The sequence below is a fragment of the Ylistrum balloti genome, unplaced genomic scaffold (genome assembly GCF_031769215.1).
Source record: "Ylistrum balloti isolate Yb309-2 unplaced genomic scaffold, AGI_CSIRO_Ybal_v1 Utg370806, whole genome shotgun sequence".
NCBI lineage: Eukaryota > Metazoa > Mollusca > Bivalvia > Pectinida > Pectinidae > Ylistrum > Ylistrum balloti.
Window position 1 is genome coordinate 28492 of NW_026782467.1, and position 25715 is coordinate 54206.

Sequence of the window (25715 nt, forward strand, 5' to 3'; positions counted from 1 at the left end):
ATCACTACCACAGGGGACTGTAACAAGATTATTGACTCCCCTTTAGTGTATCACTACCACAGGGGACTTTAGCAACTTGTTACTGTTCTTCATTAAGACTCACTGCCAGTCATATGTTCTACACTGTTAAAGACTGGCCACTGGCAATGCTTAACAGTAAGACTGACCACTAGCCATATTCTTCAGTAAGACAGACCACTTGCCATATTCTAAAGAAAGGCAGACCACTTGCCATGTTCTGTGGTAAGACAGACCACTTGCCATGTTCTATGGTAAGACAGACCACTTGCCATATTCTAAAGAAAGACAGACCACTTGCCATATTCTAAAGAAAGACCGACCACTTGCCTTGTTCTATGGTAAGACAGACCACTTGCCATGTTCTGTGGTAAGACAGATCACTTGCCATGTTCTGTGATAAGACAGACCACTTGCCATGTTCTGTGGTAAGACAGACCACTTGCCATGTTCTGTGGTAAGACATACCACTTGCCATGTTCTGTGGTAAGACATACCACTTGCCATGTTCTATGGTAAGACAGACCACTTGCCATGTTCTGTGGTAAGACAAACCACTTGCCATGTTCTGTGGTAAGACAGACCACTTGCCATGTTCTGTGGTAAGACAGACCACTTGCCATGTTTTGTGGTAAGACAGACCACTTGCCATGTTCTGTGGTAAGACAGACCACTTGCCATGTTCTGTGGTAAGACAGACCACTTGCCATGTTCTATGGTAAGACAGACCACTTGCCATGTTCTATGGTAAGACAGACCACTGACCATTGATATTCTAAAATAAGACCACAAATTATGTTCTATGATAAAGGCTAACCTGTTAAGCCATATTTTAAAGATAACTGACCACTAACTAAGATTTTTCTTTGCAAATACTTACAGATGACCAGGAGACATACGAGGCCTTTAAAGCACACTTTGATGAGCAGCTGTCTATCTACCGATCTATTGTGGCCATCAACCTTGCAGAGCTCTGTGGTAAAGAGAAAGCCATTAGTGATGCCTACCTCAAACATCTCCTCACCTACAACTCTCCCGACATCACCTACGTGATGTTTGACTTCCACGAGTATTGGTAAGTACTTACCTTGTCCAGCCAAACCTGTCAATAAAGGCCACATGTATATGGACCCATTGCAATACAAGTTACAGTAACCTCTATATAAAGGTCACCTGCCTTTGAAGGCCACTTTTCTCTTTTCTTTTGAGTGACCTTTACAGAAAGGTTTGAATGTATCTCATGATTAACTTTCATGAGTATAATTGGTGAATACTTGCCCGCAGTAAAACAAGATGTCAGTCATCGGTTGGAGAAATTTTACCAGAACTAACATCAGCCTGACAGATGTGTGTTGTTGTTCATCAGCCTGACAGATGTGTGTTGTTGTTCATCAGTCTGAAAGATGTGTGTTGTTGTTCATCAGCCTGACAGATGTGTGATGTTGTTCATCAGTCTGAAAGATGTGTGTTGTTGTTCATCAGCCTGACAGATGTGTGATGTTGTTCATCAGTCTGAAAGATGTGTGTTGTTGTTCATCAGCCTGACAGATGTGTGATGTTGTTCATCAGTCTGAAAGATGTGTGTTGTTGTTCATCAGCCTGACAGATGTGTGATGTTGTTCATCAGTCTGAAAGATGTGTGTTGTTGTTCATCAGCCTGACAGATGTGTGATGTTGTTCATCAGTCTGAAAGATGTGTGTTGTTGTTCATCAGCCTGACAGATGTGTGTTGTTGTTCATCAGTCTGACAGATGTGTGTTGTTGTTCATCACCTTGACAGATGTGTGTTGTTGTTCATCAGACTGACAGATTTGTGATATTGTTCATCAGTCTGACAGATGTGTTTTGTTGTTCATCAGTCTGACAGATGTGTGTTGTTGTTCATCACCTTGACAGATGTGTGCTGACAGGAGGATGACAGATGTGTGTTGTTGTTCATCAGTCTGACAGATGTGTGTTGTTGTTCATCAACTTGGCAGATGTGTGTTGTTGTTCATCACCTTGACAGATGTGTGTTGACAGGAGGGTGACAGATGTTTGTTGACAGGAGGGTGACAGATGTGTGGTGACAGGAGGATGACAGATGTGTGTTGACAGGAGGATGACAGATGTGTGTTGACAGGAGGATGACAGATGTGTGTTGACAGGAGGATGACAGATGTGTGTTTAGGATACCTAGTGATATATAGAACAGAGAAGGAACACCTCCTGAGACCCGGATTCTTGGGTTGCTTCTCTTCCTTTTAATTTGTACTATTTTATGAATGTCACATGATTATCAGTAGTGAAAATACACATAAATACTCTATAATATTTAACTACTTTTTTAAAGACCTGAGCTTTGTGCAAATATGTTACCTTCGAAAGCCATGGTCAAATATTTTTTGAATAACATAGAGTAATACGTCAACATATGTTAACATTCCTTAAGTTATTTTAATGTCTGTCATCTGCCTCAACTTTTCCCTTAACAACTTCGATAACCAATGTACAAAAAATTTTGATATTTGGCTGGCACGTTCCTAAGATAAAGCCCATGAAAGTTTGCGGAAAGAATTGACATTGACCTATATTCAAGGTCACATGGCTCAGATTTGTTAAAACATTTAAACGACTTCTGGTAGAGACTGGTATGTTCCTGGAATTAAAATTTGTCAAAGTTTGTGTGAAGAGAAATGACTTATACACAAGATCACGAGGATGAAATTGGTTAAAACCTTTAAACAACTTTTTCTCATGAACTGATAGGCCTGGAGACATGATATATGACTGGTATGTTCCTAGGATGAAATGACCTTGATCTATGTTCAAGGTCATAGTGAATTTTCTTTAAACCTCTATATAACCTCTTTTCATTGGGCCTTTTGTTTCTTTTAACAAGATAACAGTGAGTGTTTCTATTGAAAGAGGAATGCTGGACTCTATGTTATCTTTGTTTCATTATTTTGCCTAAAGTTGAATAATCCAAGAATGTCTGATGGTCAGACAGCCTCCCCTTAATTTATAAAGATACTTGATATTATTTTGTTTTTGTTGTAGTCGCGGCATGAAATTTGAAAATGTTTCTATACTAACTGATGGCATTAATGATATCCTGAAGAAGATGAGGTACTGTTGGTGAGTATGTCTTAATACCAGACATCCTGGGCTTATTACCAGACATCCAGGGCTTATTGCCAGACAACCAGGGCTTATTGCCAGACAACCAGGGCTTAATGTCAGACATCCCGGGCTTATTATCAGACATCCAGAGCTTATTACCAGATAACCAGGGCTTATTACCGAACATCAAGGGCTTATTGCCAGACATCAATGGCTTATTAACAAACATCCAGGGCTTATTACCAGACATCAAGGGCTTATTGTCAGACATCCCGGGCGTATTATCAGACATCCAGAGCTTATTACCAGATAACCAGGGCTTATTACTGAACATCAAGGGCTTATTGCCAGACATCCAGGACTTATTACCAGACATCCAGGGCTTATTGTCAGACATCACAGGGCTTATTGCCAGACATCCAGGACTTATTAACAAACATCCAGGGCTTATTACCATACATCCATTGCTTAATGTCAGACATCTCGGGCTTTTTATCAGACATCCAGAGCTTATTACCAGATAACCAGGGCTTATTATCGAACATCAAGGGCTTATTACCAGACAACCAGGGCTTATTGTCAAACATACAGGGCTTATTATCAGACATCAAGGGCTTATTGCCAGACATCCAGGACTTATTACTTGACATCAAGGGCTTATTGCCAGACATCCAGGACTTATTACCAAACACCCAGGGCTTATTGCCAGACATCCAGGGCCAGTTGCTGGATAAATATGTGTTCATTTTTAATTATATGTGAGAAACAACTTGGACTGGTGTAACCTATTCAGCTTTCTGAAGTAAGTTACTAGTACAACTGTGATCATATTGGCATGTGTTCTCATTGATCAAGTATTCTGTAAAAATCTAAAACTATCATTCTGATAAATGGGTTGTTTGTTTGTCTAGGGTTGACAAAAAAGGAATGATTTGTGAGCAGCGTGGAGTGTTCCGTGAAAACTGTGTAGATTGTCTAGACCGCACCAATGTTGTACAAACAGCGATAGCTAGGATCGTCATGGAAACACAGGTAAAATCTAAATATAAATAAGTCACGATTGAAGTCTAGGTGATTGAGTTTGCGTATATAAAGTAGAAATTGAGTCACAAGTGTTCAATACTAAGTCCCAACTTGATGTATTTCCTCAGTCAGTGCCTTTCAGTAACAATATCCCAGACTTCATGTCACATGAAAAATACCCAGGCAAGTCAGGGGAATGTCTTGTATTTTACAGAAATAAAGGTAGAAATCACATTGAGTGTCCAGATTTTTATAAAATCAGTCAGGTATTCCATTTTTGTTCTGTACATATAATTATAAAGTTATATCATGCTGAAAGTAGGTTTCTATGTGGTTTTTATAGTGTAGAAAGCTGGGAATTCTGGCTCCAGAGGAGAACTTGCCACAGAGCTGCAAACTCACCTTCCAGCAACTGTGGGCCAACAATGGTGACGTCATTAGTAGGCAGTATGCTGGGACAGCAGCTCTCAAGGTAACCACTGAGGATTCATGAAACAATCAAGTATATATTGGTGACCTTATACAGACTTTACTGTGGTGACCTTATACAGACTTTACTGTGGTAACCTTATACAGACTTTACCTTGGTAACCTTATACAGACTTTACCATGGTAACCTTATACAGACTTAACTATGGTAACCTTATACAGACTTTACTGTGGTAACCTTATACAGACTTTACTATGGTAACCTTATACAGACTTTACTATGGTAACCTTATACAGACTTTACTATGGTAACCTTATACAGACTTTACTATGGTAACCTTATACAGACTTAACCATGGTAACCTTATACAGACTTAACCATGGTAACCTTATACAGACTTAACCATGGTAACCTTATACAGACTTAACCATGGTAACCTTATACAGACTTAACCATGGTAACCTTATACAGACTTAACCATGGTAACCTTATACAGACTTAACCATGGTAACCTTATACAGACTTAACCATGGTAACCTTATACAGACTTAACCATGGTAACCTTATACAGACTTAACCATGGTAACCTTATACAGACTTAACCATGGTAACCTTATACAGACTTAACCATGGTAACCTTATACAGACTTAACCATGGTAACCTTCTACAGATCTTCTGGTTTATTACTAGGATCATTTAGACATGTTTACTGTAACATCCTACACTATATATAGATATAACTCTTTTTGCTGAAATGGAACTTTTGACATATCAGGTATCTACAATAAGGTTGTAATTTATATATACAAGGAACATTCTTGTTTTGAAAAGTCTCTTAAACTATAGGAAACTTGCTTTTCAAAAATAATGAAAATGTCCTCAATTTTACCAAAATACGATTGTGTTATAATAATTAGCCTTTGTAAAATATGATCTACAAATCAATGAAATGAAAAACCGGTAGGTTTCATTAGCTATATGTGCTTCTTTCATGTCACAGAAGTGTTCAAGAAAGTAAAGAAAAACATGTGTTAGTCCAAAAAGTAAAACATCATTTCTTTTGTTTAAATGATAAATATACGTAGAATGATGGGATTTTGCCCAAATTTTGTCACAAGCAATCTTTGATGAAATGGAACCAATTTTTTATAAGTATTGGTTCTCAGCATACAGGAACCCCAATGGTAAACTCTTTAAAATCTTTATCATGGGCTTATTTCAAGAATTATTTGTCATATTTTAAATTCTTTGTTAAATGACTACATCATTGAATCAGCTTGGTGAGCAATGCAGGCCCCTTGGACCTCTTGTTTTTTATGCTGTCCCAAATATAATTTTTCATGTCCCTGTATCACTATGTCATATAAATAAAGATTAAATGCTGAATTTTATTCTGAGGAAATGTAAATCTGTAAAATCTTGGGCTTGTGAAGAAAAACAGGACAATAATGTTGTATATAGCTACACATTAAAGGTCCTGCTTTGGTTGACTTTCATATTGATAGCACATGTAGCCAGTCACTTTCTTAGGTAGACTGACGTCATTTAGGCTTGTTTTTTTCCTCATAAAACAATTTCGATGTCATTCGTATCAGATAAAATATGTACATAAATTGCTATTTCAAACTTTTCAGGACATTAGTGTTGTGTAAACAGGATACCCAGATATCCTACAGGATCTCAAATCATCTACAAAAATGACTCCATTACAAAGTTTACCTGTAGGATATTCAATTTATACCTAAACCGACACATAGAAAATTTACATACATTTTCACTTAATGTTACTTTTAAATTTTTGACTGAAAATTTTTACCGTATTGATTAGGAAAAAAGATATGATAAAGTTAATTAAACAAGACTTTTTATTTACATCAGATTTCATACATGCAAAAATTGCCAAGGACATTCTGAAGTACTCTGACATGGGACAGGTGTAGATATAGTTCCACCATGTGGTACACTGACACGGGACAGGTGTAGATATTGTTCCACCATGTGGTACTCTGACATGGGACAGGTGTAGATATTGTTCCATCATGTGGTACACTGACATGGGACAGGTGTATATATTGTTCCATGTGGTACACTGAAATGGGACAGGTGTAGATATTGTTCCAACATGAGGTACACTGACATGGGACAGGTGTATATATATTGTTCCAGGTGTATATACCATGTGGGTGGGACAGGTGTATATATTGACATGTGGGACAGGTGTATATATATATTGTTCCATGGGACAGGTGTATATATTGTTCCATCATGTGGTACACTGACATGGGACAGGTGTAGATATAGTTCCACCATGTGGTACACTGACATGGGACAGGTGTAGATATAGTTCCACCATGAGGTACACTGACATGGGACAGGTGTATATATTGTTCCACCTGGTGGTACACTGACATGGGACAGGTGTATATATTGTTCCTCCATGTGGTACACTGATATGGGACAGGTGTAGATATTGTTCCATCATGAGGTACACTGACATGGGACAGGTGTATATATTGTTCCACCATGTGGTACACTGACATGGGACAGGTGTAGATATAGTTCCACCATGTGGTACACTGACATGGGACAGGTGTAGATATAGTTCCACCATGTGGTACACTGACATGGGACAGGTGTATATATTGTTCCACCATGTGGTACTCTGACATGGGACAGGTGTATATATTGTTCCACCATGTGGTACTCTGACATGGGACAGGTGTATATATTGTTCCACCTGGTGGTACACTGACATGGGACAGGTGTATATATTGTTCCACCATGTGGTACACTGACATGGGACAGGTGTATATATTGTTCCACCATTTGGTACACTGATATGGGACAGGTGTAGATATTGTTCCACCATTTGGTACACTGACATGGGACAGGTGTATATATTGTTCCACCTGGTGGTACTCTGACATGGGACAGGTGTATATATTGTTCCACCATGTGGTACACTGACATGGGACAGGTGTATATATTGTTCCACCTGGTGGTACACTGACATGGGACAGGTGTATATATTGTTCCACCATGTGGTACACTGACATGGGACAGGTGTATATGTTGTTCCACCTGGTGGTACACTGACATGGGACAGGTGTATATATTGTTCCACCTGGTGGTACACTGACATGGGACAGGTGTATATATTGTTCCTCCATGTGGTACACTGATATGGGACAGGTGTAGATATTGTTCCATCATGAGGTACACTGACATGGGACAGGTGTAGATATTGTTCCACCTGGTGGTACACTGACATGGGACAGGTGTATATATTGTTCCATCGTGTGGTAAACTGACATAAAATAGGCATATATATTGTTTTGTTATATATTCTTGTTGGTAAACATGCTGTTTTCTCTTCTTTTTAGGGTGACTTTACCAGAACGGGTGAACGAAAGTTTTCTGGGATGATGAAAGATGGAATGAACTCGGCAAACAGGTAACAGGAAATGTTCCTAGCAAATGATGTTTTTATCTTGATTATTTTACAGATACTTTCATGTATAGAAGGAAAATAATCAGACATTTTGTGGTCTGTGTTACAGAGATATAATACTAAAGTAAAAACGACAAGTTAAAAATTAGTTATTACTACTGTTGTAGTGATTATAACACAGTAATATAACCACTGGACCATTATAATCTACCTCAATCAGTCTTTATAGTAATCAATCAGATAAAATATCATCATTCTGTAACAAATAATTATATCATAAACCTTAAAACATTTCCATTTACGATGTAAAATCACTTCCACATGGAATTGACCTTTCATCCATTGTTAGGTACTACCTGCGGTTCAAAGATAGTTACCGCCAGGCCTCCATAGATCTGACTCTGGGTCGCCCAGTTACCATGGAGGAGTTCCTGTTGCTAGGCAACAGCAGCCCAGAAGAGGAGGAGGATGTTGCAGAGCTGATGGAGAAGGAACAGAATCTCAAACTCCTGGTGGAAGAATGTAAAGAGATGTTGATTGTTGAACCAGAACAATGTCTTGGAGGTTGGAGTCTTATCAATGCTGACCCTGTGTAAGTATTCAGCAGTGAGATGTTGAGAGAGAAATGGCTTTGGTGAGAAGTTGGTCAGGTGATTAATTGACTAAGTGAGAAGTTGGTTGAGTGAGAAGTTGGTTGAGTTAGAAATTTATTCAGTGCTAAGTTGATTGAGTAAGAAGGTTGTTGGATAAGAAGTTGGTTAGGTGAGATACTGCTTTAGTGAGAAGTTGGTCAGGTGAGAAGTTGGTCAGGTGATTAATTCACTAAGTGAGAAGTTGGTCAGGTGATTAATTCACTAAGTGAGAAGTTGGTTGAGTGAAAATGTGGTTAGCTTAGAAGCTAGTAAGACAATAAGGTAGTAGGGATGAGTTGTTGAGGAAATTATATGCTGAAATATTTGTAGAACATTGGATAAATGTTGAGTGTGAAGTTGTGTGGTTGATACGTTTGCATCTAAAACAAATGTACAGAGATGATTAGCCAAGCCAATGTTGATCTTTTATACCACATATGTACAGGACAACATCTTTACATAATTCAAACCTCTACAGGCAAATATGCATAAATTATGATAATGAGTTGTGATATCTGATTGTAACATACTTGAACAGAATGCATACATACTGTAAAATCATGTATTTTCATGGGGCTCAGATTTCAAGCTTTTCCAGAAATAAACATTTTTGTTGATAAATTTGTGGTTAAATCTTGCTGATAAAATCTGTTAGAACTTTAATTAATCCAAGGAAACTTTAATCTGTTTATTATTTGGTGGACATGGATTGACACCACCAACAAGTTCATTGAAATTAAATCCCCCTCAAAAAATGAATGATTTAACAGTATTTTATTATCAATCATAACTTAGTACATTGCTATCACTAAAAATGTACTAAAATATTATAATCTGTAATTTATCAACATTTTTATTGAAAAGCCTTGACTTTGGATACAAATGAATTTAACAGGAAGTCAGGTAAAGGACAGGACTGGATGATAGTAAGACTCTGACATACAAGTTTGTGTATTGACAGGTGTGGTGACCCAGACCGATCAGACATGGATATGATTCTTCTCCTGTCCCAGAGAGCTGTCTATGTTGCCTGGTAATACAGATTTTTATACAGGTGGAATTGTTCTGGTATTAGGGTATCTGTTTATACTTATCTATTTACATACTCTTGTCGCACTAACACTTTGTTGTTAAGTTTTCACCTTATAATCTGACCTGTATTCCAAGGTCAAGGTTAGGAATCCTTTGATAACCTAATTTTCCAATTGCTGAGTTGTGCTTGTCCTTACGGTTTCACATTGGCTGTAATACAACATGCTGGTATCTGTATAAACTGAAATACCTACATACATATACATGTATACAGGAAGGACCAGCCATTATACCTAGTTATTGTGACCTGTCTACATCATTACCTGAAAAATCTTCCCTATTAGTCAGATAAATTATGTAGGACGATCGTTGTTGTGACGGTTGTACTTAAGTAAGTTTTTTTACCTGTGTAGTAGAATCAGTATTGAATTAACCCATGTGGGAAGACTAGATATTTGAATTCCCTGTATTTCAATATCAGCACTTTGACCTGTGTAATGGAGCCAGATACTTTTACTTGTGTAGTGAAACCAAATAAGCTTTATAGTAAGATCAATTTTTTTTACCCCTGTAAAGTTGGACACAATAGTTTTACCTGTGTAGTAAGACCAGTGCCATCGACTGTATAGTAGGCTAGATACATTTACTTGCATAGTGATACCAGATAATTTTATCTGTGTAAAAGGACCAGATACTTTACCTGTGTAGTGAGACCAGCTGTGTTGATTTTGTAGTAGGAACAAATATGTTTACTGCAAAGTGATGCCTAATACCCTTGCCCTTGTAGTAGGACCAGATATTTACCTGTGTATTGGGGCCAGATCCATTGATTGTGAAGCAGGACCAGATATTTTTTACTGCATAGTGATACCAGATATTTTACCTGTGTAGTAAGACCAAATATTTTTACGTATGTAACAAAGACCTTACAGATGCTTTAACATGCGTAGTAGGACCATTATGAAATTTACCTGTGTGGGAAGCCCTGCCACTTGAATAACCTATGCAGCAGTGTCACCACTGAGTCTTTTGATTTCTGTATTACAGGTATGATGATGAAGAGGAACAGCTCGTTCAATACCAGAGAATATTTCTAGAGGATATAGAAAACATAGAAATAGGTAAACCTATTTATGATATTTGTCCATTTTCATTATTCTCATCCTTTGCTGACTTATTTCAATGGCCATTTGTCCTTTTGTTTAATACTTCTCCAAATTCATTATTCTTGGAAACTTTCACCATAAAACGACAAAAGTCTGGTAAGTTTTCAGTGCATTGAAGCTATTATATTAATTCAAATAATTTTAATGTTAAGCAAGGCCTTCTAGGAGTGTTTTGATGAACTTCATCATTCTTGATCAATATTTCTAGAACCTTCAGGTAACTACCTCGGTAAGTTGTTCCTGGAAATAACTTTTATAACATTCCAATCTTTGACCCATTAACAACCTTTTGTTTTAAACATACCTGTTATTTTAAAGCTGGTGTTTGATACTGATATCAAACAGATAAGGCTGTTGTGTTGCTGTAATTATAAGGATGTTTAACTTGTTGTTCTGTAGGTTTAGAGCCCTCTTTATTCAAGTCAAAATTCGTGTGTATGAGATTGCACTACACCAACTTTGCAGAGGATGGGTTTTTTCACACTTTCCGAACGCCCCGAACACGTCTCTTTAACAATATGGTTATTGCTGTCCGCAACCAGGAGGAATCTCGAGGTTTGTGTAGAAATGATTTATATGATTTTTATCAATCAATAAATCTATAGATGGTATTAAGCCAGCTATTTCATTGCCCTGTAATAAGCCAACCTATCTGAGTTGACGCCTTTGGGTATTGCAGCAATTATTGTAATTAAAGGTGGTTATTTTATATTGTTTTAATCTTTACACTTATACCAAACATTTGGTGCTATAGGCATGTACATTTTGCAGAGGTGATGAAATGGACAATTCTTCTTTAATTTTTTTCTTTTCTTTTTTGAGACAAGTATTTTCAGGGATATTATTCCATTTTTTAATATAATATCAAATTAAACCCCTAAAAATATTCATTTTTACTATAACTATGGTATGTATAGACACAGTCCACCAGCCCCTAAGTTATACTATAACTATGGTATGTATACACACAGTCCACCAGCCCCTAAGTTTTACTATAACTATGGTATGTATACACACAGTCCACCAGCCCCTAAGTTTTACTATAACTATTGTATGTATAGACACAGTCCACCAGCCCCTAAGTTTTACTATAACTATGGTATGTATAGACACAGTCCACCAGCCCCTAAGTTTTACTATAACTATGGTATGTATAGACACAGTCCACAGTCCCTATGTTTTACTATAACTATGGTATATATAGACACAGTCCACCAGCCCCTAAGTTTTACTATAACTATGGTATGTATACACACAGTCCACCAGCCCCTAAGTTTTACTATAACTATGGTATGTATAGACACAGTCCACCAGCCCCTAAGTTTTACTATAACTATGGTATGTATACACACAGTCCACCAGACCCTAAGTTTTACTATAACTATGTTATGTATAGACACAGTCCACCAGCCCCTAAGTTTTACTATAACTATGGTATGTATACACACAGTCCACCAGCCCCTAAGTTTTACTATAACTATGGTATGTATAGACACAGTCTACCAGACCCTAAGTTTTTCTATAACTGTGGTATATATAGACACAGTCCACCAGCCCCTAAGTTTTACTATAACTATGGTATGTATACACACAGTCCACCAGCCCCTAAGTTTTACTATAACTATGGTATGTATACACACAGTCCACCAGCCCCTAAGTTTTACTATAACTATGGTATGTATAGACACAGTCCACCAGCCCCTAAGTTTTACTATAACTATGGTATGTATAGACACAGTCCACCAGCCCCTAAGTTTTACTATAACTATGGTATGTATAGACACAGTCCACCAGCCCCTAAGTTTTACTATAACTATGGTATGTATACACACAGTCCACCAGCCCCTAAGTTTTACTATAACTATGGTATGTATACACACAGTCCACCAGCCCCTAAGTTTTACTATAACTATGGTATGTATAGACACAGTCCACCAGCCCCTAAGTTTTACTATAACTATGGTATGTATACACACAGTCCACCAGCCCCTAAGTTTTACTATAACTATGGTATGTATAGACACAGTCCACCAGCCCCTAAGTTTTACTATAACTATGGTATGTATAGACACAGTCCACCAGCCCCTAAGTTTTACTATAACTATGGCATATTCAGACACAGTACACCAGCCCCTAAGTTTTACTATAACTATGGTATGTATAGACACAGTCCACCAGCCCCTAAGTTTTACTATAACTATGGTATGTATAGACACAGTCCACCAGCCCCTAAGTTTTACTATAACTATGGTATGTATACACACAGTCCACCAGCCCCTAAGTTTTACTATAACTATGGTATGTATAGACACAGTCCACCAGCCCCTAAGTTTTACTATAACTATGGTATGTATAGACACAGTCCACCAGCCCCTAAGTTTTACTATAACTATGGTATATATAGACACAGTCCACCAGCCCCTAAGTTTTACTATAACTATGGTATGTATAGACACAGTCCACCAGCCCCTAAGTTTTACTATAACTATGGTATGTATACACACAGTCCACCAGCCCCTAAGTTTTACTATAACTATGGTATGTAGACACATCCACCAGCCCCTAACTATAACTATGGTATGTATAGACACAGTCCACCAGCCCCTAAGTTTTACTATAACTATGGTATGTATAGACACAGTTAGTTTTACTATAACTATGGTATGTATAGACACAGTCCACCAGCCCCTAAGTTTTACTATAACTATGGTATGTATAGACACAGTCCACCAGCCCCTAAGTTTTACTATAACTATGGTATGTATAGACACAGTCCACCAGCCCCTAAGTTTTACTATAACTATGGTATATATAGACACAGTCTACCAGACCCTAAGTTGTACTATAACTATGGTATGTATAGACACAGTCCACCAGCCCATAAGTTTTACTATAACTATGGTATGTATAGACACAGTCCACCAGCCCCTAAGTTTTACTATAACTATGGTATGTATAGACACAGTCCACCAGCCCCTAAGTTTTACTATAACTATGGTATGTATACACACAGTCCACCAGCCCCTAAGTTTTACTATAACTATGGTATGTATAGACACAGTCCACCAGCCCCTAAGTTTTACTATAACTATGGTATGTATAGACACAGTCCACCAGCCCCTAAGTGTTACTATAACTATGGTATGTATAGACACAGTCCACCAGCCCCTAAGTTTTACACATGTATAGACACACCACCAGCCCCTAAGTTTTACTATAACTATGGTATGTATAGACACAGTCCACCAGCCCCTAAGTTTTACTATAACTATGGTATGTATAGACACAGTCCACCAGCCCCTAAGTTTTACTATAACTATGGTATGTATAGACACAGTCCACCAGCCCCTAAGTTTTACTATAACTATGGTATGTATAGACACAGTCCACCAGCCCCTAAGTTTTACTATAACTATGGTATGTATAGACACAGTCCACCAGCCCCTAAGTTTTTACTATAACTATGGTATGTATAGACACAGTCCACCAGTCCCTAAGTTTTACTATAACTATGGTATGTATAGACACAGTCCACCAGCCCCTAAGTTTTACTATAACTATGGTATGTATAGACACAGTCCACCAGCCCCTAAGTTTTACTATAACTATGGTATGTATACACACAGTCCACCAGCCCCTAAGTTTTACTATAACTATCCACCAGGTATAACTATATGTATACACACAGTCCACCAGCCCCTAAGTTTTACTATAACTATGGTATGTATAGACACAGTCCACCAGCCCCTAAGTTTTACTATAACTATGGTATGTATACACACAGTCCACCAGCCCCTAAGTTTTACTATAACTATGGTATGTATAGACACAGTCCACCAGCCCCTAAGTTTTACTATAACTATGGTATGTATAGACACAGTCCACCAGCCCCTAAGTTTTACTATAACTATGGTATGTATAGACACAGTCCACCAGCCCCTAAGTTTTACTATAACTATGGTATGTATAGACACAGTCCACCAGCCCCTAAGTTTTACTATAACTATGGTATGTATAGACACAGTCCACCAGCCCCTAAGTTTTTTTACTATAACTATGGTATGTATAGACACAGTCCACCATACCCAAAGTTATAACTTTGTTTTTTTTAGACACAGTCCACCAGCCCCTAAGTTTTACTATAACTATGGTATGTATAGACACAGTCCACCAGCCCCTAAGTTTTACTATAACTATGGTATGTATACACACAGTCCACCAGCCCCTAAGTTTTACTATAACTATGGTATGTATAGACACAGTCCACCAGCCCCTAAGTTTTACTATAACTATGGTATGTATACACACAGTCCACCAGCCCCTAAGTTTTACTATAACTATGGTATGTATAGACACAGTCCACCAGCCCCTAAGTTTTACTATAACTATGGTATGTATAGACACAGTCCACCAGCCCCTAAGTTTTACTATAACTATGGTATGTATAGACACAGTCCACCAGCCCCTAAGTTTTACTATAACTATGGTATGTATAGACACAGTCCACCAGCCCCTAAGTTTTACTATAACTATGGTATGTATAGACACAGTCCACCAGCCCCTAAGTTTTACTATAACTATGGTATGTATAGACACAGTCCACCAGCCCCTAAGTTTTACTATAACTATGGTATGTATAGACACAGTACACCAGCCCCTAAGTTTTACTATAACTATGGTATGTATAGACACAGTCCACCAGCCCCTAAGTTTTACTATAACTATGGTATGTATAGACACAGTCCACCAGCCCCTAAGTTTTACTATAACTATGGTATATGTATAGACACAGTCCACCAGCCCCTAAGTTTTACTATAACTATGGTATGTATAGACACAGTCCACCAGCCCCTAAGTTTTACTATAACTATGGTATGTATAGACACAGTCCACCAGCCCCTAAGTTTTACTATAACTATGGTATGTATAGACACAGTCCACCAGCCCCTAAGTTTTACTATAACTATGGTATGTATAGACACAGTCCACCAGCCCCTAAGTTTTACTATAACTATGGTATGTATAGACACAGTCCACCAGCCCCTAAGTTTTACTATAACTATGGTATGTATAGACACAGTCCACCAGCCCCTAAGTTTTACTATAACTATGGTATGTATAGACACAGTCCACCAGCCCCTAAGTTTTACTATAACTATGGTATGTATAGACACAGTCCACCAGCCCCTAAGTTTTACTATAACTATGGTATGTATAGACACAGTCCACCAGCCCCTAAGTTTTACTATAACTATGGTATGTATAGACACAGTCCACCAGCCCCTAAGTTTTACTATAACTATGGTATGTATAGACACAGTCCACCAGCCCCCTAACTATGGTATGTTTAGCCCCTAAGTTTTACTATAACTATGGTATGTATAGACACAGTCCACCAGCCCCTAAGTTTTACTATAACTATGGTATGTATAGACACAGTCCACCAGCCCCTAAGTTTTACTATAACTATGGTATGTATAGACACAGTCCACCAGCCCCTAAGTTTTACTATAACTATGGTATGTATAGACACAGTCCACCAGCCCCTAAGTTTTACTATAACTATGGTATGTATAGACACAGTCCACCAGCCCCTAAGTTTTACTATAACTATGGTATGTATAGACACAGTCCACCAGCCCCTAAGTTTTACTATAACTATGGTATGTATAGACACAGTCCACCAGCCCCTAAGTTTTACTATAACTATGGTATGTATAGACACAGTCCACCAGCCCCTAAGTTTTACTATAACTATGGTATGTATAGACACAGTCCACCAGCCCCTAAGTTTTACTATAACTATGGTATATATAGACACAGTCCACCAGCCCCTAAGTTTTACTATAACTATGGTATGTATAGACACAGTCCACCAGCCCCTAAGTTTTACTATAACTATGGTATGTATAGACACAGTCCACCAGCCCCTAAGTTTTACTATAACTATGGTATGTATAGACACAGTCCACCAGCCCCTAAGTGTTACTATAACTATGGTATGTATAGACACAGTCCACCAGCCCCTAAGTTTTACTATAACTATGGTATGTATAACTATGGTATGTATAGACACAGTCCACCAGCCCCTAAGTTTTACTATAACTATGGTATGTATAGACACAGTCCACCAGCCCCTAAGTTTTACTATAACTATGGTATGTATAGACACAGTCCACCAGCCCCTAAGTTATGCTGTAACTATGGTATGTATAGACACAGTCCACCAGCCCCTAAGTTTTACTATAACTATGGTATGTATAGACACAGTCCACCAGCCCCTAAGTTTTACTATAACTATGGTATGTATAGACACTATGGTATGTATAGTCCACCAGCCCCTAAGTTTTACTATAACTATGGTATGTATAGACACAGTCCACCACCCCTAAATTTACTATAACTATGGTATGTATAGACACAGTCCACCTAAAAATAAAAGGAGATTTTAAAATTGGTAGTTACTAGTAAATGACACAGTCCACCAGCCCCCAATTGATAGGTATGTAAACAGTATATTGACACAGTCCACCAGCCCCTAAGTTTTACTATAACTATGGTATGTATAGACAGTCCACCAGCCCCTAAGTTTTACTATAACTATGGTATGTATAGACACAGTCCACCAGACCACTGCTGCAGAAGTAAGTTTTACTATAACTATTTTATGTATAGACACAGTCCACCAACCCCTAAGGTTTGCTATAACTATGGTATGTATAGACACAGTCCACCAGCCCCTAAGGTTTGCTATAACTATGGTATGTATAGACACAGTCCACCAGCCCCTAAGTTTTACTATAACTATGGTATGTATAGACACAGTCCACCAGCCCCTAAGTTTTACTATAACTATGGTATGTATAGACACAGTCCACCAGCCCCTAAGTTTTACTATAACTATGGTATGTATAGACACAGTCCACCAGACCCTAAGTTATAACTATGGTATGTATAGACACAGTCCACCAGCCCCTAAGTTTTACTATAACTATGGTATATTCAGACACAGTACACCAGCCCCTAAGTTTTACTATAACTATGGCATATTCAGACACAGTACACCAGCCCCTAAGTTTTACTATAACTATGGTATGTATAGACACGGCACCAGACCCTAAGGTTTACTATAACTATGTTATGTATAGACACAGTCCACCAGCCCCTAAGTTTTACTATAACTATGGTATGTATAGACACGGCACCAGCCCCTAAGCTTTTGAAAAGAAAACTAAATTTTTCAAGAAAGTTTAAATTTTATTGATGATTTTGATATTGTGGAGACAAGGTCCAGTCTAACTAGTGTGAGGTAATCCAAAAGATTAATTGTCTGTTGTAATCATAATAAGAATTGTACTAAATATTGATTTACTTTGTACATGTTTTTATCTTGTTTTACTGTCTTTACACTGTAAGTTCCTGAGACCTACATGTAGGTGTATATCACTTGTTATATCCTTAACATCTGACAGTTACATCCAGTACATATAATGGAGTTGCTCTATTAACTGTCTCGGTTTGCTTCCAGAATCCCTGAAGGCTATCCACCAGGCTTTCGCTGCAGCCAGACAGATATTTTCTCTGGATCTGGAAGCTGTTGACAGACAGAAACTTGACCGGTATAAATATTTGTGATATAAACTATATATCAGTGTATTAAACCTGTACTAATTACATACATTTGTACATTTATGTACATATCTCATAGCTGGCCTTAGGGCAGTGTAAATTAAGTTATGCTAATGGTGTGGCAGTTTCCATTGTCAGTTGTGGGATGCTAAGTTTTCCTCTAAATGATGACTTCCTGAGTGAGGAGAAGCATATTGACTACATTTACAATAAAATACTGTCCTTGCTGACGAGGGTATTCCTGGTTGTTCTCACCAAGTTTTCCTCTCTTGGCATTGACAAGTCTTGTCAATACAGAGAAGCTGAAAACTCGGTAAAGGTTAAAGAATGATGGTTAAAGTACACATTTGTATATTTTCTTATATTTGGCCTGTATTTGTTCCAGGAAGAAGACTAAACCCCATCCTGAAGTCCAGGATATTCATAAACAACAACAAGAGAATGCCTTGACAGGCATCCATATTCCTCGCGATATTTCCTCTCCAGACCTTACCTACAAACACAAGGGCTTAGTGTCACCTGACTTCCAGAGAAAGGGCCATAGGTCTCCTGACATCCAACGACAGGGCCTTAGTCCAAACTCACCTGGTACAAGTGGCAACACTTCTCCATCGACCAGCCCCGGCCGACTACGTCACAATATCTTACCTAACTTCGCAAATGTCAGGAAAAGTCTTAATTCAGGAATCAAACTTAACTTTAATGTACCAAAGTTTAGTTTACAAAATGTAAGTCTATCAAAGAGGTTCGGAAGTGCAAAATCAAAAGAGGATATTGTAGATGGAAGTAATAACTCTGATGACGTGATTGCTGATGAGCTCACACAGAAGAAATCAAAACCAGCACTGGTGAAGGAGAGAACATACAGTCAGGACGACTCCACTGTAGGCACCTCCACATCATCATTTGATGAGACTATCCAAGCAGATGATGACAACATTATGTTGGATAGTTGTGGTATCATTACAAAATGTCATCTGGGGTCAAGCATTGATGAGCCTGAGGAATCTTCTGAATGTTTGAAAGAGATAGAGCAAGAAGTTGATTCACTAAAACTTCAACAGGACATTGAAGATCAGTCTGATGAGACCAAAGATAATGCAAAAGATGTTTTACATAAAGAAGAGGATGCTGAAGGTGATGATGATGCATTTTTAGTTATAGAAGATTCAGATGTAGAGAAACTCCTTGCAAGCAGTTCAAAGACAGTGCCAAAGATTCAGACAGAAGAGACTGTATCTAGTATTAAAGTGCCAAAGATTGTAACATCGGCAGCAAAAACCCGCAAACTACAACGAATCATGGATATCCTACAGGAGGATATCAGCGAAATGTTGGAGGGAAAGACGTGCCTCACACAGATTGTAATTGTATGACACGGGGGAGTTCTGACCTAACAATATATCAAACCTGGGAACTTATGAGATTTGTGTTAATATAGTTTCACAGTGATAGTTTTAGATTCTACACTTATGAACAATAAAGACAGCATAATATCAACTTATGCAATTAGCTGTTTGCAATAGAGCTGTATACAAATTAGTGATATGTTACTACACCACTATCTGTGTTTAATCCTACTGTGTTTCCATAGTTATATAAAGTCCTCAATTTACCGGTGGACAAATCTAGTATCATCATTTTAATGCTTATTTGATGCGTTTTTCCCAATTTATATCATTCTACTTTTGTTGTTGTAGATTTTTATCTCAAACTGTTGTATATGATATCTATACACTACACAACTGAAACCTTAAGGTGATATCTTACCTTACATGTTATACATGTGATATTCTATAGAGTTATCTCCCTTCTAACATCTATCTGATAAGTCAGAGTGAGTGCTATGAGAGTAAACCATTTTTCTATCATTGACCTATTGAATTTGTCATTTATTGTTGACAGTTAAGGATTTTTATATATGCACGCTTTTTCAAAGGCAATGTTGTTCAATCTGAGATTTTATTTCTTCTTTAAAATTTTCGTCACCGTTTTCGTGTTCTGAATTTCCTTACAGCTTGACAAGTTTTAGTTAAAGCTGTTATAAAATTTGTACTACAGTTAAATGTTTCCGTAGTCTGACAGGTAAGGTTAGAGACATTGTAAGATAATTTATTGTTATAACACCACTGGTTTTGTTTATAGATGTGTCATCATGAGAATTATATATAGCCTAGCTATAGATTTAATTCTTGGGTTATATAGGTATGTGTGTTACCTACTATCACTATGTACTTTTTAATGGCAGTTTTTGTGTGTAGACTGTTGTATTTTACATCACCACTCTTTTATCTTTAATATGTATTGTTTTTTGTTGTCTCTTAAAGATTTATTTTGTTATGTTCAATATCATCTTGATTAGATCAAATGATGTGTAGTGATATGCTGGAATAGGTACTGAAGTTTATTATAACAAATCATTGTCACGATTCTTTTGTCTCTAGTCATGTTATTTTATCAAATGCTGAGACAAACCAATATCAAGGAGTACTAGGTAATTAGTGTCTTCTGTTGTTAAAACAAGATTGGAATGTCTTTATCATGGATAGATAGGGAGATGACACTGGATCAGTGACTATGATAACTGACAACAGGTGAAACACTGTCTTTGTTAGACCTTCATTTCAAGGTCACAGATATCAAGGGCATTACTAATATTTGAATTTGACTTTTAAAGAGTTTCTCCCTGTGGACAGTGATGTATAGAGTGAATATTTAGTCAAAGCTTCCCAGAGTAAAAAGGATTAATCATGAGTTCCTACACATTCTATAATAAGCTTGCCTTTTTGATGAAATATATAATATAATATATATAACAGAGATAAGTAATCCACTTCAGCAAATTACTTTGGTAACAGTTTGATTAAGGGGAAACTACTCTGTATGAACTTGTCACAAGATTAAATATTCCACTGTAGGTATTGTATCAAATAAAACATAACGATTTGAAAATATGAATTTGGCAAGTGTTTATACTTGATAAATAACATCTGCATGTTTAAACCATAAGTAAAATATAAGGTAACTGCTATGATATACATCTTGTTAAACTTATGGCAGTATATGAAAGGTCACTCTTGATTATAACTGATTATATAATTACTATAACAAACATGTATGATTGTATGATCATATAACCCGACCTCTTCAGTGTAATGTAATGGGAGATAACTCTTGAACAACCATCTTTATGATCATACAATACCAACCTCTTCAGTGTAATGTAATGGGAGACAACTCTTGAACAACCATCTTTATGATCATACAATACCAACCTCTTCAGTGTAATGTAATGGGAGACAACTCTTGAACAACCATCTTTATGATCATACAATACCAACCTCTTCAGTGTAATGTAATGGGAGACAACTCATGAACAACCATCTTTATGATCATACAATACCAACCTCTTCAGTGTAATGTAATGGGAGACAACTCTTTAACAACCATCTTTATGATTATAAAATACCAACCTCTTCAGTGTAATGTAATGGGAGACAACTCTTGAACAAACTGCTGTGTATTCTGTTCCTTGTTTTTATATAACTTTTATACATGAAGAAATACTTTGTGATGTATTATAGACCAAGGTTGTGGGAACATTCCTTTTCTATTTTTTGTTTGTAAAATTATTATAATTTGATGTTCTTTATTTAATAAATCAAATATTAGGCATTTTTTGTTTTTTATATTACATATATAATCAATTCCACTTTTTCTGTAATTTTGTTAGTTTTTAATTGATGCATGCTGTCAATCAAAAACCACTTTCTCAATATCTAACTTGTTTATTAGATGATTATGTTGATACCGATGTTTTGAAAATGTATGGCTTTCTTAGAGTTTGAATGTAATCTTCACTTACAATCTTCTGTAATATGTTGTTAAAGTATGCACTTTTCTACTTAAAATCAAACTGTGACAATATTTGTTTGCTTTTTTTAATGATGGTTCGTATGTTTGTAAACTCTATTTGTTGATGATCTGTGCAGGGCTAGCTTGAACAAGGTTATGTCAGTAATGTATTGCTAAGAATCAGGTATTGACACAAGTAAGTGTTATCTCTAAGAGAATTGGTTTTATGAACAAATGTTACAAAGTCTTCAGTTATTTTTTTGATATGTTGGAACAAAATATTACCCAATTCCTTAGATTTCTGTAGGGCCAAAGAACAAATGCCTATTTTCTTGCACATAGGAACAACCTGCAGAAATTTGGCATTTTTAAAAAACGAATGCCTTTGTTACTTGAGGAAGTGGTATGAAAATTTTCATTTTTTCATCAATGTTGGAATGTATATATAGTTAATTGCTCCTAATAGGAAACAAACATCACTTTCTGGAAGCAACACACCTCAGATAAGGTCAACACAACGAGAAAAGTGTATACACACTCATCTGCGATATAATGTATTGTTTTAGTGTATTTGTAATGTAAACACCAGTCACATCTGTTTTGTAAACAATAATGTTACAACATTTAACAGTGGAATGATGCCTTAAATTGTAATATATGAATTATTTTGAAATTACCAGCTTCAATTAAAATTTAACAACTTGGTACGTACTGTAAAAAAAAGCAAAGTACATAGTGGAAATTGCTTTGAGTAAAAATTCAGCATTACAGTCATCTGTAGATGGACAACATTTCTACAACATGATATTCGTCTAAATTGTGATATCATTATTGGGACAGACAAGAGTTACAAAGAAGCCATCAAGTGCCTGTTGTTGTGCTAGCCTCCTTATCATAATACAGATAGTTATAATGTTTTATACCGGGCATTTTGAACCACACTTTATAATTCTGATCAATTTTGAATATGCATTTCCCATGTAATTTATGGCTTACAAGGTTCTGTAATTAAACACTTGAGTGGGATTATGTCCAAAATAATCGCACTGATGTGTTTAACAAATGTTCAAGTATGCATAATGTCTTAAGCTGAACCACTTTCAGTATAACAAATGATTGAGTTCAGCATTGATGCCAAGTTTCTGTAATGATTTGAAATAGGATGCTTACATTAATTCCTTCAATTTAGCTGTTATGTACGAAGGTTTGTCAGTCAAATGGTCAGTTACTTTTAAACTTAAGTGATTTTTTGTTTAGGATTTGAATTTTTTTATTTTTTATTTTTTTTTTTCTATAAAAATCAGTCAGTGTTTTGCTTGCAGCATTTTTCTTCAGAAGAAATTGATGATGTGGGTATGAGGTCTTCAGTGATTGGGTGGTGTATAACATATAATTAGATATACGGGCTATACAAAAGCAATATTGTTACATTACATAATGATTGTTATCTCTTTTTATAAAAAAAATTGTTATTCATTATACCAGTGATAAACATTTACTTGATATAAGAGATACTTCTGTTAACTTTTCTCTCCCATTTTTTACATCCCCCTGGGCCTGTCATCTTGTCCTTAACTGTTCTTGTTTCTAGAGAAATACTGAATGGATATTTTACAAATTTTATAAGGTTCCTTTTGATCCAAAGCTGCTGTGTTCTTTTCATTCTCAGACTGATCAAAAAGACAAAATGGCCGACAGGCAACCATTTTTGATCTGACATGTGAAGATTGTTATTGCTATTTCTTAATTTGCGCATCAAAAAAATTCATTCAAAACAATCGCAAGGAGCCAAATAGAAAGTGATCTTAGAATATTCAACTAACATGTCCGATAGAAAAATCGAAACTTGAAATTATTCTCATCAAAATTTGTCACCATCTTAATTATTGACTTTAAATTACCTCCTTCTCTATAGGTACAATATGATACATTTCACACAACTCATTACGGCATGGCACAAATGTTAATGTCGCTCTTGGCCATTATTTACAGACAGAATTTTACTGTGTGTATGTGTAGCTACCTGAACTAGTCTATGTGCCTTCAGATCTAGGTAACAGGCAGGCAGTTTTACTTCTGTTTTATGTTTCCATGTTTGATAGGACCATTACAGATCTAGGTAACAGACAGGCAGTTTTACTTCTGTTTTATGTTTCCATGTTTGATAGGACCATTACAGATCTAGGTAACAGACAGGCAGTTTTACTTCTGTTTTATGTTTCCATGTTTGATAGGACCATTACAGATCTAGGTAACAGACAGGCAGTTTTACTTCTATTTATGTTTCTATGTTTGATAGGACCATTACAGATCTAGGTAACAGACAGGCAGTTTTACTTCTGTTTTATGTTTCCATGTTTGATAGGACCATTACAGATCTAGGTAACAGACAGGCAGTTTTACTTCTGTTTTATGTTTCCATGTTTGATAGGACCATTACAGATCTAGGTAACAGACAGGCAGTTTTACTTCTATTTATGTTTCTATGTTTGATAGGACCATTACAGATCTAGGTAACAGACAGGCAGTTTTACTTCTGTTTTATGTTTCCATGTTTGATAGGACCATTACAGATCTAGGTAACAGACAGGAATTTTTACTTCTGTCTTATGTTTCCATGTATTTATTCATGATAAAATTGGCAGATCTGTAAAAAGTAGGATTACTGACTGTTAAAGCTTACATGGAATTGATATCTGACATCTCAAAATAAGACTTCTTCATCAATTGTCTTTAATTAGTAACTTACTTCATCTAGTCTTGTTTATTGAAATGTACAACTGGCAGGGTTTTCCTGCATTTTTACTTCACAATTTTAGAAGAACTTTTGCCATTTTTCCAGCGATTTAATCTTGTCCAGTGACGTGTAGTTATATCCTCCGATATTGTATTAATGATTGTTGTTATGACAGTACTTTGTCACTTATTAACAAGGGGTTGGTGTATGCTGTATTATATCTATTCTTGTGAAAGTAAATCTTGTACATTATTTGTATTTTCATCATCTTTAGTCAACTAACATTTGTACACATATTTTTTGCACCTGCTTTATGGAGGAGATCTTAAATTGAGAACTAATTTCAAATAATTTGCATTAGTTGATATTTCAGAAAAACCTGCATAAACAGACTTAAATGCTGCACATGACATCTGTTTGAAGATCAAAATGACAATATGGGGTCCATCAGATTTCATTAAATTCCATTAAATTAAAAAGCTAGCTGTTTCAGGGGAAAGAAATATTGACTAAAAACAACATATTTCCTCTTGCAGTATTCATATTCTTTATTTTATCTTTTTTTTGTGTATGCCACTACCCTAAAGTTTGATACCCTGGAGTGGATTTCATTAGCTTTGCCATCAGAACTCCATTGTG

The 25715-nt window shown here is 36.6% G+C and overlaps 1 protein-coding gene across 1 annotated transcript; it reads left to right on the forward strand.

Annotated features, from left to right (window-relative positions):
• Positions 1–262: 262 nt before the first annotated feature.
• LOC132558660 (phosphatidylinositide phosphatase SAC2-like) lies at positions 263–19860 on the forward strand. Its single transcript, XM_060223255.1, has 12 exons — positions 263–359; positions 877–1093; positions 3058–3135; positions 4032–4152; positions 4487–4615; positions 7958–8028; positions 8375–8617; positions 9619–9690; positions 10737–10810; positions 11255–11410; positions 18384–18474; positions 18870–19860. The coding sequence occupies exons 1-12, from the start codon at positions 263–265 to the stop codon at positions 19858–19860; spliced, it is 2340 nt and encodes a 779-aa protein (XP_060079238.1).
• The last annotated feature ends 5855 nt before the right edge of the window (positions 19861–25715 follow it).